Below are 16,691 nucleotides of genomic sequence, written 5' to 3' on the forward strand. Positions count from 1 at the left end.
TATATATATATATATAAAGGATAATACATATTCATATATTGTATATATGCATATGTATTATCCTAATTATATATATAAAATATATATTTTTCTATTTATAGGCATAGGGGTAGTTTAGACATTTTCAGTTTTACGCATATTCCATTCAGAATATGTTTGTAATTTAATTTTATTTTTTTCTTTTTTATTTTTCTATTTTTTTTGGGTTTGAGCCACCTAGGGAGGCTCCCCAAAGAGTCGTTGGGGAGCCCCCAACGGTCACAAATGTGACCGTTGGGGGCTCCCAACGACTTCTTTGGGAGCCCCCTTTGTGGCTCCTCTCTTGTGTTATAAATAGGGGTCTCCCCCTTGTATTTCTTAGATTTTTGGAGGAGCTCTTGCTCCATTGTAAGGGTTTTTTCCCCTCTTCTCCCTTTCTTTCAATAATATTCAACTTATGACTTTAAGTCATATTTTTGCCCCTTGTGTGGGTTTATGTGTTAGCACATTATGTGCTTATGTTGTTCCCTTTAATGGGTTTATTCGCACTTCATGTGCATGTATGAGTTCATTATTGAACCTAATGTATTCAAAGCCACTTTCTAACATGGTATCAGAGCCCGGTTACGATGGGATTGTCTCTTGGCGCTCAAGAAATGGTGAAGTATTCATTGTTCTTTTTTTTTATTAGAAGTTTTTCGGTATGTATCTCTTTTCTTAACATATTATGCATTATGAAACTATCTTTCTTGCACATTTAGTGTTTTTAGTTGAATCATTTCCTTTCACTTTTTCGCGTGTTCGTATATCTACTTTTAAATTTGGTAAACTTGTTTATTGTTCAAAAATATAATTCTTGGTTATATAGTTATCGATTTCTCATCACATATAATAGTAATTTATGTTTTGCAAAATTATTTTTCAATTATGTGAGATTTATGATTTTTCATAAGAATTTCGCAATTAACCTATAAGTTAACTTTTTAAATACGATTTCTTGCTAAATTAATGATCTTTGCTTAAAAACTCTTGTGTTTGGTTTTTTTTTGGTAAATCTTTTTGTAACTTATATAATTCTTGTATAAGTTAATGTTCTTTGCTATATTCTTTGATTTTCTTATCTAAATCTTTGTAGCTTACCTCTTTATGAATCCTAAGTAGTTCTTGTTAATGATAAGAACTCCTAAAGATGTTTCAATGATTTTGGTTTATTTAAAGGATTTTTTGTGATAAATAGGTTGTTCGAACCATTGTAAAAGATTTTTTGAAAGAATTTCTCACACTATATAGAATGCATAGTGTGTCTATTACATCTTTTTGGTATAAAAGATTTCATTAATTTTATTGATACAACTTTACAAACTTGATGGTTTGTATTTTTCACATAAGATTTCAAAACCTCTTGTTTATATCTCTAAAGATGTCTATGTTGACCATCATATGGTCCTCTTTGTCCTAAATTACATTTATCAAGCATATAATTGCATAATTAAAAGTTTGAGAAATCTCAAGGATTGCTCTTTTTATAAAGTGCATACCTGCTCCCTTTTGTGTGTTTTTGTATTTTGTATACATTTGTTTCTCAAATAGTTGCGCTTGTATGCATTTCCTCTTTTCTATGAAATACATGCCTTAGTGCATGTTTGTTTACACCTTGGTGTGTATTTGTTCAAATATTGTATGAGTGCCCTCGTGCACATCTTTTTGTGCTTGCATATGTATTGTCTCTTCGTAGACATTTCTTACATTATGAAGCTTTTATGCACATTTCTTTTTGTGAAAAATATAATGAATTTAGATATTGACCCTTTTTTTTTAAATCATTATAAAACATGATAAGTACTTATAGCACTTTGTACGTTTCCGCATATCTCATCACAATCAAAGGATATTTAAAACTTGTTGGATGGGATTTTTATCCCAAATCTATAAATTTTCAAGTACTATTGAATATTCTTTCTTTGAGTTTTGAGTTAAAACTCTCTTTGTGAACCATTACGGTTCTTGTGATTCCTTTGATTAAAAAGCTTGATTGTCTTGATTATCCCAAGATGTATTCTTCATGTCATTATGTTTGTTGCCAAGGTATTCTTTTAATTTTTAATGGCACTTATTTTATCCATCACATGTTGTCATATGATGCATCAATTCTTTTATGGCCCTATTGTTATATTAGAGATTTTTGAGGTGAGTTATGGGCACCTCGTGTTATATCATTCTAGATTGTCCACTTGCCATATTATAGATGGTGATTGAGGTGAGTTATGGGCACCTTAGGACTCTAGAATGATTTGGTATATGATCTCTAATTATGAGTGTGGCACTCATTGTTATGTCATTTTAGTTTGTCCACTTACCATATTATAGATGGTGGTTGAGGTGAGTTATGGGCACCTTGGGACTCTAGAATGATTTGGTATATGAGTGTGTCACTAGTTTAATGTTGGCCATTGATCTTATGGATGCTCTTATTTATATATAAATGTGATGGATATATAATGTTTAAAACCTTAAATGTTTTAAGGTATATTAAAATCAAGGTTTTGGGGTTTTTTTTGCCCAACCTTTTATTGTTTATGAATCATATGAGTGCATTTGCACATTCATGTTTTGTGCTCTTATGCACAAGTATTCTTGGTGTGTGTATATTCACACATTTTATTTCAAAATGATATTGTTATGAGTATTCTTTTTTTAAAGAATATTGTTTCAAGGTTTTATTTATATGTTTGTCATTACAAGTTTTATTGCCTCAAAAGTCTTCTCCTTTTATGCCCCTTATCTAAGTGTCATTATATGTAGACAAGAATTTTATTACACCTTCGTGTGTTGGTAGCCCTTTGTTGGCTTTTGCTCTCTTGGTCTAGTAGCTGAACACACTTGTCTTGAGTGTTATTTTATGTAGACAAGGCACGTTGATTCACACCATGGTGTGTGATTTTAGTCCATGTTGGTGTTTGTGTTCTTGTTCTAGTCGCTGAGATGTAGGCCCATGGTTGGCTTATTTCACTCATTTCAAGTGCCATCTTATGTAGACAAGAGATGCATTGTGTTTTAGCCCATGGTTGGTTTGTTACTCTTGTTCTAGTAGCTGAACATACTTGTTTTGAGTGTATTTTTACGTTGACAAGAGATGCTTTTGGTCCATGTTGGCGTGTATTCTCTTGTTCTTGTCGTAGATGCACTCATTTCAAGTAATATTATATGTAGACAAGAGGTTCTTTTGCACACCTTTGTGTGTGTCTTTGACCTTTAATGGCATTATATTTATATTCTTGCTCTAATAGCTAATACACTTGATTTATGAGTTTTGGAGGACTAATGAGGTAGTGATTTGTAATGGATGAACTATTGTTGAAATTTGCAAAATTTCATTCATGACTTGTGTTTTAAGATATTCAAGTGAATCATATTTTTGATATGCATATTTTAAAAAATCAAGTTGATTTTTTGGCATATATTAAGTGCTTATGGTTCTTTGGCCACTTTTGTATGCAAAATGTGTTTTTGTCAATTGAGTGAGATTTTCCTAAATGGGTAAGATTCTCTACTCAAATAACACTCTTCGTTTTGCCTCGTAAATGGATTTAAAACCTTGTGAACTCTTGTGTTTATTTTGTCTAAAGTATGCTTGGAGACGTCGTTTCTCTTGTTTAGCACTTCATTACATGTTTGAAGCATGTTCATTAATGATTCCTTTAAGTATTAATTCATTTCATGATAATATATGCATAGGCTCTTTATGGCTTTTTAGAATCTCATTCAATAAAGCATATGTAACTTATGTCTCTTCGTAGGCTTACTATGGTGTCCCTTAGGGGACCATTGTGTTATTCCCCATTATGGGGTTATGTTTGTCCAATGTTGGACCTTATGAATGAATTATGCATTCTTGCAATTCATTTCCGCATAATTTGCTTCCGCTTACCATTTAACATGATATATGATTTTGAAATCTTGTTTTTTTTTTTAAATTTTCCTCATGCTAAAGTAATTATTTTATCATGTGATCTTGCATAAATATAATTTTGCACCTTGTTAGGAAAGTTCCATTTGAGTAAAGTGCAAAGATATTTTTTACTTGTTCTTTGTTGTTGTTTCACAGGATCTTGAAGATAAGTGGAAAATGAAGTACCTTGGATAGATCATGGAAGGTGCTCATCATTAAAGACGTTGGAGGAAGACATTTACATTTTCAATGGCATTCGGACTAAAGGCTCTTGAAGCCTTGAGATTCTTCCTCTTGCTTTCTTCAATCTTTTCGTTCCCCCACGCAAAGTTTGAGGGGGGGTGTTAAAATGTATCATTCAACCTTTGTAATATTATATATATTTTATATATAAAGGATAATACATATTCATATATTGTATATATGCATATGTATTATCCTAATTATATATATAAAATATATATTTTTCTATTTATAGGCATAGGGGTAGTTTAGACATTTCCAGTTTTACGCATATTCCATTCGGAATATGTTTGTAATTTAATTTTATTTTTTTCTTTTTTCTTTTTCTATTTTTTTGGGGTTTGCGCCACCTAGGGAGGCTCCGCAAAGAGTCGTTGGGGAGCCCCCAACGGTCACAAATGTGACCGTTGGGGGCTTCCAACGACTCCTTTGGGAGCCCCCTTTGTGGCTCCTCTCTTGTGTTATAAATAGGGGTCTCTCCCTTGTATTTCTTAGATTTTTGGAGGAGCTCTTGCTCCATTGTAAGGGGTTTTTCCCCTCTTCTCCCCTTCTTTCAATAATATTCAACTTATGACTTTAAGTCATATTTTTGCCCCTTGTGTGGGTTTATGTGTTAGCACATTATGTGCTTATATTGTTCACTTTAATGGGTTTATTCGCACTTCATGTGCATGTATGAGTTCATTATTGAACCTAATGTATTCAAAGCCACTTTCTAACAGCATCCACGTAGACTTCTTCGTTAAGGTCCCCATTTAAAAAGGCATTTTTAACATCCATTTGGTAAATGCTTCATTTTTTAATAGATGCAATGGTGATCAAACATCTTACAGTAACCATTCGTGCAACGGGAGCAAAGGTTTTTTCGTAATCGATGTCGTATTCTTGACTATATCCTTTTGCGACAAGGCGGACTTTATATCTTTCGAGAGTGCCATCACTCTTGGTTTTGACTTAAAAAACCCATCTACATCGTATTGTTTTCTTTCCTTTTGGAAGACATTAAAAAACCCAAGTTTTGGCTTTGTTGAGGGCTCTAAGTTCGTTGTCCATGGCATCCCTCCACTCTATCATTTCTTTAGCTTCCTCAAAATTTCTTGGTTCTTGATATGAGTGAATGACACTAAGACATGCCCTAGTCTTTGGAGAAAAAGACTCAGGATATAAATCTAGAAGGATTTTTTCTAGATCTTTCAGTTCTTCGAGAGTGGTTGGAAGGTTCACTATATTTCTCTATTGCACTTCTAAAAGTACTTTTATCTCTATGTGTATAGGTAATTGGTTCAATTATCATTTCTTCTTCATGTTGAATGGTTTGAGGAATACTTTCACTTATATCCTCATTCTCATTCAATTCATCATCGCTAAAAAAATCTTCATTTCTAGATAATAGTTCAAACAAGAAAGAATAATCAACATTATCTTCATGAGTTTTGTGTTCTTCAAAACCACTCATGTTTTCTAAAAAGGTTACGTTTCTTGAAACATATAGTTTATCATTTTTAATATCATAACACCTAAAACCTTTTTGTGTTTCCGAATATCCCAAAAATGCACAAGGAATAACTTTGGGAGATAGTTTATCATTCTTGTCGGTGAGAACAAAACATTTACAAAAAAAAAATTCTTAACCTATTGTAATCGGGTTTTTTTTTATACAAGGTTTCATATGGAGATATTTGATTCAAATTTTTGGATGGAAGTCGGTTTATGAGATAAACCGATGCAAGGGCCGCTTCAGCCCAAAATCTTTTTGAAATTTTTTGAGAAATGAGCAAAGTCATTGTAGTTTTAATTATGTGTCTATGTTTTCGTTCGGCCAACCCATTTTGTTGAGGAGTTTTGGGGCAAGACCTTTGATGAACAATCTCATTATTTTCAATATAACTTTTGAAATCATTTGAAAGATATTCTTCTCCGGGATCGATTCTAAGAATTTATAATTTACTATTGAATTGATTTTGTATTATCATATGAAAAACCTTAAAAGTAGAGAAAACCTCATGTTTATGTTTGAGGAAGTATATCCAACTATATCTTGAGAAATCATCCACATAAATAAAATAATACGAAAAACCTCCCTTAGATACAACGGGTGCCGGTCCCCAAACATTCGAATGCACAATTTCAAAAGGCTTAGTTGAAAACATAGTTCTTTGTCTGAAAGGTAAGTTTCTCATTTTACCAAGAATACAATCATTACAATTGAAGTTGTCTTTACATAAAGTTTTAGCAAAATGTAAATAAGAAAGCTTGACAATATTTGGATGCCCAAGGCGTTTATGCCCAACATTTATATCTTTATGTTGGGCAACATTACAAAAAGAGGGTTTTGGAATTTGAAGAAATTCCATTAGGTAAAGATCTCCCTTCTAGAGCCTTCCCCAATCAACTTTCCAGACCGACGATCCTGTATCCAACATTTATTTGATGAGAATTTGATATCACACTCATGATCCGATAGTTGAGAGACGGAAAAAAATTTAAATTTAGTTTTGGTATAAATCTAACTTTAGGAATAGAAAAACCTTGTCTTTTAAAATCACCAATTTCTTTTATTTCAAGAGAAGCCCCATCCGCGGTAGAGACAAAAGAGGGTGACAATTTTTTTGAGTATTTAGAAAGTGCAAAAACATTTGGAGTCATATGAAAGGATGCACCCGAGTTTAAGAGCCAAATAAACTTATCAGGAGGAGAGAAGGTGGTCATGACGGCTCTGGAAATGGATCCTTTGAGGAGTGGTTGAAGAGTTTCCATGATTTGATTGAGAGACAAAGTAGCATTGTTGGAAGTTGATGGTCCTTCCTCCTTAGTTGGTTGAAAAGTAGTAGACATAACCACCATCTTCTTCCATTTAGGGCATACCGGTTTAATGTGCCCCGATTATTTGCAAAAGTGGCATATGATTTTACTATAATCTCTTTTTCCATAATGCTCACAATTTTCTCTTCCTCCTTGATTTTTTGTTGAAATGAGGGGGTTTATAGGTTTTAACATTATTCCCCAGTCTTGAGACCACATATGCACCCTCATCCTCATCCTTAGAGGGAACGACCAACACACTTAGATTGGTTTTATTTATTCCCAATTTAGTTTCTTCTCCACTTAGTTTGGTAAGCACATCTTCCAACAGAGGAGAAGAGAAAAAAGACAAGAGAGAAGATCTACTTTGTTCAAACTCGGGTCTAAGCCCATTTAAAAAATTAAAGAAATGATCCTCTTCTAATTGTTTAGCCCTCAATTCAATAGCCTCTCCACTCTATTTAGGTTCTTAGAGAACAAGTTCATCCCAAATGGTGGATAGCTCGGCAAAATACTCTCTAACAGACATTTCTCCTTGTTGAAGGATTAAAACCTTCTTTTGGAGATAGTATTTATGGGACAAATCTCTTGAAGTATACATTCTTTCAAGATATTCCCATACTTGATATGCCTTTTTGAACTTTAGTATGTTGGCATTAATTTTGGTCTCAACCGAAGAGAAGAACCATGAGAGTATTTTGTAATTTTTCATTTCCCACTCTTTATGCTTCTTATTGTAATCTTCAAAAGCCTTTTCTCTTTCTTCTCATTCAAGAACCTTGATCTCTCCTTTCTCAAAAATAGTAAATTTAGGTTTGGGTTCGGGAATAGTTCCTTGAACATGTCCCCAAAGACCCTTTCCTTTTATATGGGCCTCTATATTCCTGGCCCATACATGATAATTCGCTCCATTTAATTTGAAGCCAAGAGAGAAGTGCGAATCCTTTTCGCCCATTAGAGAGGATACAAAGAGAAATAAATGTGTACCACAATGCGAAATGAGTTCCTACTTGATGTAGGAGGCTTCTAAAATATTGAATGAAGAACCGAGTCTTCACTCCAACCACCACAACTTAATGACACATTTTTCGAGGTACTCCAACGAAGAGAGAAAAATGCACGATCTTCTTTTCCTTTGAGCCTAGCTCTGATACCATGTGAAAATATCTCAAAAAGAAAATAAAGTGTGCTATAAGCACACCACCATCAATGTGCACAAATGCACAAGAACACTTAGAACAAATGTACACAAAGGTACAATAAAGAAACGCAAATGCACAAAGGTATACAAAAATAAAGAATTTTTATTGAGAAGAATGGAGAACAAAAGCTCCAAGAAGTGAAAAACACAATCTCCCCTATTTATAAGAGGAAATGAGCCATGGAGGGGCTCCACTCTAACGGTTAGAATTCTAACCGTTGGAGGGGCCCAATAGCTAGCGTTGAGCCCCCTCCAAGTTGACCTTAGTTAATGAAAAATAAAAGAACAAAAAAAGAAAATGCAAAGAAAAGAAAAAAAAGTAAAAATATTACAACATATTCATAATTATGAATATGCGCAAAAAGGGGGGAAATGACTATAATACCTTTATGGGCTTTACAAAAAAATATTTACATATATCTAAAGATGTATACATATACATATATGTATATATATATATATATATGTATGTATATGTATCCCTTTTTAGGTATATATATATATATAAATATATATATAAAAGAGATACATTTTAACACCAGCATATTTGGCACTCTTTTTTTTTAATTAATGTGATGGTACAGATGTGTTCTACAGGCTTGATTTTGTAGGAACCTGCTCTTGGATCAACAGATTACGACACAGCAGGTTTTTTCAGGGATGGAAAATGAATTCAAAATTTTCATAAATATTAAAGCCTAAAAAAATCATATTTGTTCATTAAAAAAGCATGGTCCAAGTGCCTAGAAAAAGGACCATTCATGGGTCAAAAATTTGAAGAGTGACAAAAATCCCAGTTTGTATGTTTGTACCAATCATGAGTTCGTATATGCGGGGCTTCGGTTGGCGGCTTCCCTGTCATCAGGTCACCAACTTCCTTAAACCTTCCGGCACTAGGCAGGTGTTAGCCCCCACACATGGTCTTATGAGTTTATGGAGACCTGTGTTTTCGGTAAACAATAGCTCGGGCATGGTCATTGCAACCCCGACATCCCTTCTCTTGAAGTTACGAGGCTATCTTGTTGAGTTCTTTAGAGTGAGTTGTCTCGTGTCCTTAGGTATTCTCTACCTACCCACTTGTGTTGGTTTCTGTTACAGGTACCCTTTTGTTTATATATATCCAACGTGAGATCTTGCAAAAGCATGAAAAATATAATAATGTCAAAATTTTAAAAGGATACCTCTTCTCTTAAACTTGTTGATCCACCTCTTCCAAACATGATTCTTACAAAAGATAAACCGCAAAATTTTTCCACTCCTTCCAATTATGATGTTATGAGCTTTTTTGAGCATTCACAGTTTAGGTGCAGTGAAAATTGGAAGACCTATGCTAGTGTTTGGATGTATTTATTCATGATTCTTTCTATGTAATGTTATTTTAAATAAGACATTTGTCATTTGGATGAGTGCTTGTTGAGCAAGATAAGGCAAAACATGATCCCACCTGCTTTAACTTGGGTCCTTATTGTAACGCCCCAAATTTTAACCCAAATTTTTAGAGGATTTTTTTTTATAACAACGGAAACAATCATTTCATTGGGTTAGGCATTCAGGCGCATTACAGGAGTGATTAAGCAACAACCTTTATTTTATTCTAAATAAATAATGACATCAAAGTTTTCAAGTAACAAGAATTTAATAGATTGAAATTTAGTCTGAGATGTCCCAAGAACATAATAAACCAAACATCTCGATCAGCACCCCATCCCGCAGCCACTCATGATGTTCTATTTTTCACCTGAAAAATGTTAGATTTATACGAGTTAGACTACAAATGTCTAAGTAGAAAATACTGTAATTTTTCTTGCAGGTATATTATGTGTCAATGATGTGGTGTGGGTATCGAGTGTGATTTTCAGCATATACAAGAACAAGTAAATAATCTACACTATGACAACAACAGTTTAAGAACACTAACTAACAGGTAACAGTATTAGCAAAATTTAAAACATCTCATAACCACATATTTCATTGTCTGCTAAAAGTAAATGCCTACATGTCAAAAGTAATTGTTTATGCGTACAATTGTAAATCTGACACTATCAACTCAGATGTGATACCTAAGATGATCTAATTTAAATGTTTATTTTTAATTATCCTGCGGGTACACGTGAGCCAAGACAATCATTTAAGAAGAGAACATTCGGAGGTTTATTATTCATTGGTGTTTTATTTGCCTGAATATTCTAACTGAAATTGTAAATCCTAAGGGAACGGTCAGTGACCGAGAGAACCTCCCAAAAGCCCAAAACCAAAACAAGATGCATCCCTAACTTCTGCAGAAGAACAAATAACTACTACCTAAGACACATTAGCAGTCCGGGTCCCCCAACTCCGAGGACTGGGGACCAACGAGTCATTTTCGCTCGAAACAGTTAAACACATGTCCCTAGAGTTTTGTACCACCTACCCTTTCCAAGGTAAGCCCGAATCTGCGTGAGTTAATCTTTTCATTTATTTAAATTACCCAAAGTACATAGGCATTTTCCCAAACTACCTCCTATTATCATAATAGTAGGTCCCCAACCTTAGTCATTTTACCAAGGCATACACATCCCAAATTTTTTTTCATATTGATTGCACAAACCCACTCAGAGTGCTCCGTTACATTTAAACCAGTCAAGCACACAAGCCTCGATACCTTTAAACCGGTCAGGCTACAAAATTTAAATTTAAGTTTCTCATTAGTGTTATGGTTATTACCCAGAGTGCTTCGGTACTTTTAAACCGTTAAGCACCGATGCCCCAGTGCCTTTAAACCAGTCGGGCACACCACATTTAAGATTAAGTTTTTCATCAGTTTTATTGTCATAGCACACAAGCTAATAACCCAAGTACCCGCATCGGGTAATCAACTCATATTGCCCATTAGGCAGGGTTTCCCAAACAACTAAAGACATATACTTATACCAACCCTGAAATGAAAATGTATTCATAGATATTTATTTACATGCTGGTCACTAACCAAGGTTAAACATAATGAGTAGGAACTATGGCATAATTAGAACCCCTCTATGTGAAAGACATAATGTAACCCATAACTAGCAACATTCGCATGCATGTGGGTCTTTTTAATAAAACATAACCAGCACATCAGCATATGCTGAACATAATGTACAGGGTATTGTCAACTACAAATGCTCTTAAAATAACAAACACATAGAGGCTACAGACATGCAGCCCCGATATAGCCAATCTATTGTGCGTGTGTGTTACAGCAAGCTGCAAGTGTACAGTGATGGATGCAATGATGGTTACAACAACTCTATAGCAGATTGCAAATTTCAGAGCTACTCAAGCATGTAAATACGTTGAACAGGTGAGTATTAGCCTGTCTGAACCGGTGGTAGTGTGACCACGGAACCATACCCCAATCATTGGCATATCTTGAGCATTCATATATCAAAATTCACGACATTTTAACAGACTGTACTTAAGCTGCAAGAGAAAGAATGCTACTCATCTCTATGCATAATAGACTCATACTGTTGGCATTCACATGCGGACAGATCCAATGCCTATCAAATCTGTAGAGTACGACTATGTTGTTGGCATTCATAAGTGTAAAAAAATGCATAACAAAACAGCAGGATACATGTATGATGCGGGTGTTCACACGTCAAAAATTTTTCCTAGATGACCTACCAATACACACCTATGCCTATAGACAGTAAACCCATCAGAATTCTTCCCACCAATTCCATCATACTTCCTAAACAACTTTCAAGGACAATAAGGGCCAGAATATATTCTCATTACGCTAAGATGCCATAGGAATAATATGAATGAATAAAACTATAAGTCAACATTAATCCAACAACAGATTAAAATTTTCTCGTTAATCAATTGAATCCCCATATGCTAGTAATGTTAATACAGAAATTCTAACATTACGAAGAACTCATTCAGTCGCATGAGAAAAATATTATCATATTGTATCAACAGTTATCTAACATCATTACAAAGTAAAAATAAGATGAACGACACAGCAGATCTCAAATGGTACATCAAACAATATAATAAAATTTGTTTTTCTCCCTTTTCTTTTTCTTTCACTTGCACCATGCATCTATCGGCATTTAGCCATATGTCTGGAAGTAACAAAGTACAAACTTCTCATATTGCCAACATATACATAAACACCCATAGATTCCATGTTCAGAAATTGCCATGGTATTCAGTTTATAACCCCCCACCCCCTCCTAAATTGTAAATCTTCATTTGACTTCGGCCAATCACTAACCAAACACCCTAACACAAAATTCCAAAACAGATAGCCAACTTAGTCATAATGATACAGGGTAGTCAATGATACAACTGAAGACCCAATCAACACAGACTTATAGAATTAGGAAATAATTAACTTTGAGTCGTGTCAATTGTGATAAAGTCAGTTGCAAGTTTTGATCTAACATTTTTCCCAAACCATGCTTCATTTTATGCCAATCAACTATCCACCAGATCGACACAAGACCATTGCTCTCAGTAATATTAAGCAATTTTATACTGTGTTTGGTCTCTACCCAGAGAAGGAGGAATAGTTGAACAGTAAAGAACGATACCATATACCTGATCAACTACAAAGTCTGATAGAAAGGAAAAAAAAACCATAAATGTTAAGTCAGGATCTTCTTAACGTGTATCATTGGTTCCATACATACAACTATATTGCTTAGCGATAACATGAAGTGGAGGGGCTAATTTGAAACAAGTATGCTAAAAAACAAATTTCATTACTCGTTTACTATGAAGCATCAAAATGACAGCTAACACAACCGTAATGTGAAGAGAAAAAAAAAGAAGAAACAATGAGGTACCCTTGCATTCTTAAATACAGTATACGGCAAATTTACAAATCCCTACTATCGGCGATCCAAAATCCATAACTCCCTTCCTAAGAACAATCCGAAACCCCCAAATCATAGATTTGGGGTTTCTAGTTTAGGGTTGACAAAAAACCTCCAATTTGGGGATTTTCCTTTTGGTGCTGTCACGGGTGGAGGGTCATCGGCGACATCGGCTGCTGATGATCGGGGTTGTCGACAAGGACGGGAGCGAGAGAGGGAGAGAAAGAGAGAAGTTGGGGGTCACTCAGGCGGATGCCGACGGACACAAAGAGAGGGGAGCGAACGATGGGGGACTGCCGACGGCGACAGTGGCTGTCGGGGAAGGCTCGCGTGCAGGGGCTCGTCGGAGATGCAACAAAGAGGGGGACGAGAGAGAAAGCGAAGGAGGAGGAGAGGGGCTGCGAGGTGAGGCCTCCTCTCCCCTGCGTGTTTTTAAAATAGGTGGGGGGGGGGCGCAAAGGGTTTTCCCTTTTTTTTGTAAAGGGGGAGTGCGACGCATGGGAGGGGAGAAGAACTTTTGCCCCTCAGCTTTAACCCTAACGGGTCCGGATCTGACCAGGGTTCGTTTTTTTTTCTTTCACATAACATGCTCGGGGGGCATGACTTGGGATCGGGTCCGTGACCCACGATCCGGCCACGGTGTGTATCCGTGGTTTGCCTACGGTTTGGGTCCGCAATTTGAACCCATATGGATCCATACATATATTTATAATTATTATTATTATGTTATTATTATTACGAGCTTTAAAATACCCCTAATAGGCCTTGATGTGGTATGGATCCTCGATCCATTAGATTCATGGGCTCAAATACACCCATCTGGATCCAACAATCCAAATCTATTTTCTTTATTACCAGGAGGTGAAACTTTGGATCCAAAATTGCTATGGATCCACCCAATTATACCTTGACTCACACATCTTCGATGCAAGGATCCAAAATACGATGTGTCCCAGATCCAATTGGAATCAAAATTAAAACAATGATTCGAGTTTATTTATTCGATAAAAATCACGGGTATTACACTTATGATTCAAACCTATATTAGATTTATGGTATTGGTTTTGGATTGAACTCGGTCGACCTGATTGGCTCTAACTTGGATACAATCCATAATCCATATAATTTAAATGCATTTATATCTAGAAGCTACTTTACATAGTTTATCATTCAAACAATAATAATGTGATAAATAAATGGTGCCTATATCTCTTTCATGTCCAGTATGGTCAATACATTGCAGAAAATGGCTCCCATGCTTGCGTTGGCATGTGGAGCCTAGTGAAATGTGCCAATTTTGACAGAAACAGCCCCGTAAAGCAGGAAACGATCAAGCATTTTTTGTCCTTGTTGCTATCCTTAATTCCATCACATAAAAATGGATTTTGTATTATTGCTGTTGAAAAAGTATTAATAGCACTCCTACTGAGATTGATACTTGTTGCTATATGTTACAGTGCTGAAGCTTTCTTATCTTTCTGTTTTACTCAATTCTTTTCTGTATTAGCTATTTGCAAATCTTCTTCATTGTCATGTTTCTTCATTCAGGTAGTGGTAGGTCACCACTTAATCTAGAGCGACGTCTTGACCACGATGGGCATCCTCTTGCCATAACAGCTTCTGATGCAGTTGCAGCAAATGGTGTTCCATCTTGGAACTGGAGGGATACAGCGGCAAATGGTAAGCCCATTTTCATGAGCTTGTATTTTGAAAGTTATGTGGGTTAGATAATATCTGCAGTAGATTGGGCTTGTAGCATGGACTCTTTTGAAGTTTGAATTCACGATTGCCATGAGGCCTTACTGAAACTTTGCTTCACAAGATTTAATATTGTGGCAATGCAATAATTTGAACTTTTTGTGTTCACTTATCACCATATTGTAATTTTTTATTTATTTTCTTGGATTTTTAAGGTGGGGATGGTCAGTCCCCATATGGTGGAAGGGTCATCTTAGTCAAATGGGGTGACTACACCCGAAGGATAGGTGTTGATGGCACAGCTGAGGCTATAAAAGAAGCAATCAAGTGTTCGTTTGGTTTAAGAACAAAGCGTGCATTCTGGTTAGAGGATGAAGATGGGGTAGTCCGTAGCCTAGATAGGGAGATGCCATTAGGGACATACTCTCTCCATCTTGATGAGGGTCAGTACATCTCTCTCTCTCTCTCTCTCTCTCTCTCTCTCTCTCTCTCTCTCTCTCTCTCTCTCTCTCGTGGGTTCACATGGAGGTTAGGAAAGTTTGAAGAATGTGAGGCTGGGCCAGGTCTCTGGAATGATGACAGATGACACTAAACTATGCTCATTTGCCTGTCTTCAGGGCTGACAATAAAAATCTGTGATTATGATGACTCGGATCGCCTAGCTGTTCGTACTGAAGAGAAGACTCTCTACACAGAAGATGACTTTCGTGATTTTCTTACTCGACGTGGGTGGTCTGGTCTGAGAGAGTTCACTGGTTTCAGAACTGTTGATACACTTGATGAAGTTCGACCTGGTTCCATGTATCAGGGTGTGAGATTACTGGGTGAATAGAGCTTTTTTGCAGAACTGTCATGATGCCAAAATGTGGAGGCCTGTGACAACTCAGAAGTAATTTCATGCTATTTGCACATATCATTGTATAATATGTTCTTCCTGTTTCCACATTTTGAGCTCAATTAGTGCTTTACGTGATATTACTTGTATGGCTCATTTTCAGCATGTCTTCTCCTTTACATCTGAATGGCGTGCTACTTGTATCTATGTGCCCTCTGTATAGTATACAGAAGAAACAAATTATTACATTTTCAAGCAGAAGCCTCTCAATGGTTCTCCTAGATCCTCATGATTTATGCCCTCACTTCTATGGATTTGTACTTTCTGGGAAGCAAAAGGAATTTTCATGTTAAAGAAACAGCTTGAGCAACTTATCTTGACGAAGTTGAATGAATTACAGATGCATCGTTTTGATTTTTTGCCAATATTTTAGTTTAGGAGATTAGCCGGGCACAGAAAGTAGATCGTGCTTTATGCTGCTTGGCATTTCTAGGATGAAACATTGTCATATGTCACCATCAACTGGTGTGTCTAAATTTTATTGTTTGTTTTGTGCCTAGGTGTTATATTTCCTTCATTTTCCTCATAAAACTGTTCCAGGTTGGCAGTATTACTCAATTGATTACTGTAGACCTTAGTTGAAATTTTTTCGTATTTTACGCAAGTTTCATGTGTGAATTTTATTGTTTCAAGAAGTGTATTGTCCTTGTATCTTAACATATTTTACCAAGTTGTTAACCATCATCTTCTAGAGACATTCACCTCATCACTCACGACTCAAGTTTCCACTGAGCCATTTCCTAATTTCCATCATCTTGTTATATTTTGATTTAAAGTTTCGTCTGGAACATTTGTACTGAGGATCTTGTCACTTGTAATGTACCTTTTACAGAAGCCCCTCAACATTTTCTTTATCACTTTCTTGCCTGTCCCTTGTCTGTATAACTGTTGATTTGTCTACAATTTTTCATCTTGATCTTCATATGTTTTCAGGAGCCAGCATACTACTAGTCTGTACATTTAGGCCCCATTGGTAGTGTTTGGTTTCCAAAGTATTCACCAGCATCACCAACTCAAAACAAAAGGCAACTTTTAGTTGAGTCCTGTTCCATTTTTGCTAATTTCCACTGTCAGAAG

General features: G+C 35.6%; 1 protein-coding gene across 2 annotated transcripts in view; it reads left to right on the forward strand.

Moving 5' to 3' along the window:
• LOC149840808 (trihelix transcription factor GT-4-like) overlaps window positions 1–15,703 on the forward strand; it is a 37,475-nt gene extending 21,772 nt beyond the window's left edge. The window contains exons 3-5 of one of the 2 annotated variants that reach the window (XM_090003346.1): window positions 14,570–14,701; window positions 14,935–15,162; window positions 15,337–15,703. In XM_090003346.1, coding sequence (XP_089859472.1) covers window positions 14,570–14,701; window positions 14,935–15,162; window positions 15,337–15,551 — 575 coding nt within the window. In that variant the 3' untranslated portion in view covers window positions 15,552–15,703. The remainder of the gene's footprint in view (window positions 1–14,569; window positions 14,702–14,934; window positions 15,163–15,336) is intronic. The other variant, XM_090003347.1, reaches the window with a different exon arrangement.
• The last annotated feature ends 988 nt before the right edge of the window (window positions 15,704–16,691 follow it).

Source organism: Nuphar pumila, chromosome 4 (genome assembly GCF_984573655.1).
Source record: "Nuphar pumila chromosome 4, dmNupPumi1.hap1.1, whole genome shotgun sequence".
NCBI classification, from domain to species: Eukaryota; Viridiplantae; Streptophyta; class Magnoliopsida; order Nymphaeales; family Nymphaeaceae; genus Nuphar; species Nuphar pumila.